Source organism: Oryzias melastigma, linkage group LG15 (assembly GCF_002922805.2).
Source record: "Oryzias melastigma strain HK-1 linkage group LG15, ASM292280v2, whole genome shotgun sequence".
In the NCBI taxonomy this organism is placed as follows: Eukaryota; Metazoa; Chordata; class Actinopteri; order Beloniformes; family Adrianichthyidae; genus Oryzias; species Oryzias melastigma.
The window spans coordinates 15,619,769-15,621,811 of NC_050526.1; the positions used below are offsets into that span (position 1 = coordinate 15,619,769).

The following is a 2,043-nucleotide window of genomic DNA, read 5'->3' on the forward strand; positions in this document are numbered from 1 at the left end:
CAGTTTTAGGTTTTTTTTGTTCAAATTTATATTTTTTCAAAATTTCAATATTTCTTTCAAGTTTTCAATGTATTTTCAAGTTTAAAACTGCTTCCAAATTTTCTCTCTTTTTAATTTTCCGTCTGGGTTTCATTCATGTTAAGCTGATCCTGGTTTGAGCCCATAAAAATGTGCGACCTTCAGGGAACGCCACTTCTGCGAGCTCGCCACTTTACAACCTACAAACTTCTAACTCCAACATTTTCCTCAAAGATGCTCGAGGAGTCAGGAGACGACAGATCAAAGTTCACATTTATAGCTGAAACTATTGTTAGAATTCAAGATGGCTGCTTCTTCCTGAGGTTAAAGGTCAACAGAACTTTGGTTGTGGACGTAACCTGATGGGATGTGAGTGAAACGTCATGAAGGTTTCTCAAACAGATTTTTTAACATTGTATGAAAACATGAATACCATCAAATTTTTCACTCCAGCACAAAATGGCCACGGAGTCCCGCGTCTTCAAGCCATCCCATAATACTGCTAAAACTTCTAAGAATATCCCGATAGGAATGTTCTGGTTTATTGATTTTCATATTTTTTTAACCTCATTAGAGATTTTGGTCTCATTCGTTCATTTTTGACGTTTCTCCTGCTGTGATGTCATCATTCTTTTGATAATCTTGTTTTTGAGAATTTGGTTGTAGCCAAATGTTTGCATAAACAGCAGGAAGACGAATTACAAAAAGGTCTTTATAGTCAGTCGCTGAATCATTTAGAAAATGTGTAACTTCATTTAAAAAATCGTATTTTTTTCATAGTAAATAAACTTAAAATGAACTTTTTTATATCAGCAGAAAAGACTGAACAAGGTGAGACTGTGGGGATACATGATGACCCCCCCCCCGTCCATGTTGTTTGGTCAGAGAGCAGCTGCTCCATCCTTTAAGGAACTTAACATCTTAACCTCAAACGGAGTAATCAGGTCTCCCAGTGAAAAGCCTCAGAACCATCTGGAGCGTCCCTGCAGACCACAGCCCCCCTGGTAAGAGGATCCAGGCGGGCTGTGGGTTAATCTCCTTTAACTGACTGTGTGTCAGCGGGTCGGCACCGAGTCCGGGTCAGACGGAGCTGCAGTCATGTTCCGCTCAGCCGCTCTGGAGAGCAGGGAGCTGCTGGCTCTGTTCGGAGGAGGAGGCCGGAGCTTTGAGGAGGTAAACCAGCTCTTCATGAAGAACTGAACGAGGTTTCAGGAAACCTGGAGATCCTCCGTGTTGCAGCGATGCTAAAACATGACCAGCTCACTGTGGTCTGCAGTTCAGCAGAGAGGAGGGCTCAGACCTGAGACTCGGACTGGAGACTTGGAGCAGAGACTTGAAACACAGGCTTGGACCAGAGACTTGGACCTTAGACTTGGACCCTAGACTTGGACCTTAGACTTGGACCCTAGACTTGGACCTTAGACTTGGACCAGAGACTTTAAGTAGAAATTTGGACCAGAAACTTGGACCGGAGACACAAGCAGGGAGGGGCTTCTTCTTCTTCTTCTACTTTTAACAGCACATGTCACCACCTATAGCTGGAAGAAAACAAAAAGTCAAAGCGGGTGAATCTGGTGAATTTTGTTCCAGATTTTTCTTCACAGCTCTGTTCTGATAAATGAAAGACTTGTGTCAGTGAATTCTTTTTACGTCGAGTCCAAAAATAGTCCTAAAAATGAGCATAGCTACGCGTGAAAGTTTTGAACGCAGAAACCTAAACTGCGCGTTTGTTTACTCAGACTTTCCCTGGAAGTGAAAGGCGAGCGTTGCTGTTTGTGATGAAGCTTCAGACAGAATAACGACACTTTCGTTATTGGATTTGTTGCTGTGGTTTTACAGAGACGGTCATTTAAACGGCTTAACTTCAGACTCGTGACCTGAATGTCCCTCCCCCTGGATCCACTTCAGTAAGGACAGAAATAAGGAATGTGAGAAGACTCCATAGGTACAGTGGTGACTCTAATTTGTCCCTATGTATGATTGAGGCCCTGCCACAGACTGGCGACCTGTCCGAGTGTGTCCTCC

At 43.1% G+C, this 2,043-nt stretch overlaps 1 protein-coding gene across 1 annotated transcript in view; it reads left to right on the plus strand.

Annotated features, from left to right (window-relative positions):
* The first annotated feature begins 968 nt into the window (after window positions 1-968).
* Window positions 969-2,043, plus strand: part of LOC112161969 (protein FAM161A) — a 5,730-nt gene continuing 4,655 nt past the window's right edge. The window contains exon 1 of the mRNA XM_024297545.2: window positions 969-1,191. Within this exon, the coding sequence (XP_024153313.1) occupies window positions 1,117-1,191 (75 nt within the window). The 5' untranslated portion in view covers window positions 969-1,116. The remainder of the gene's footprint in view (window positions 1,192-2,043) is intronic.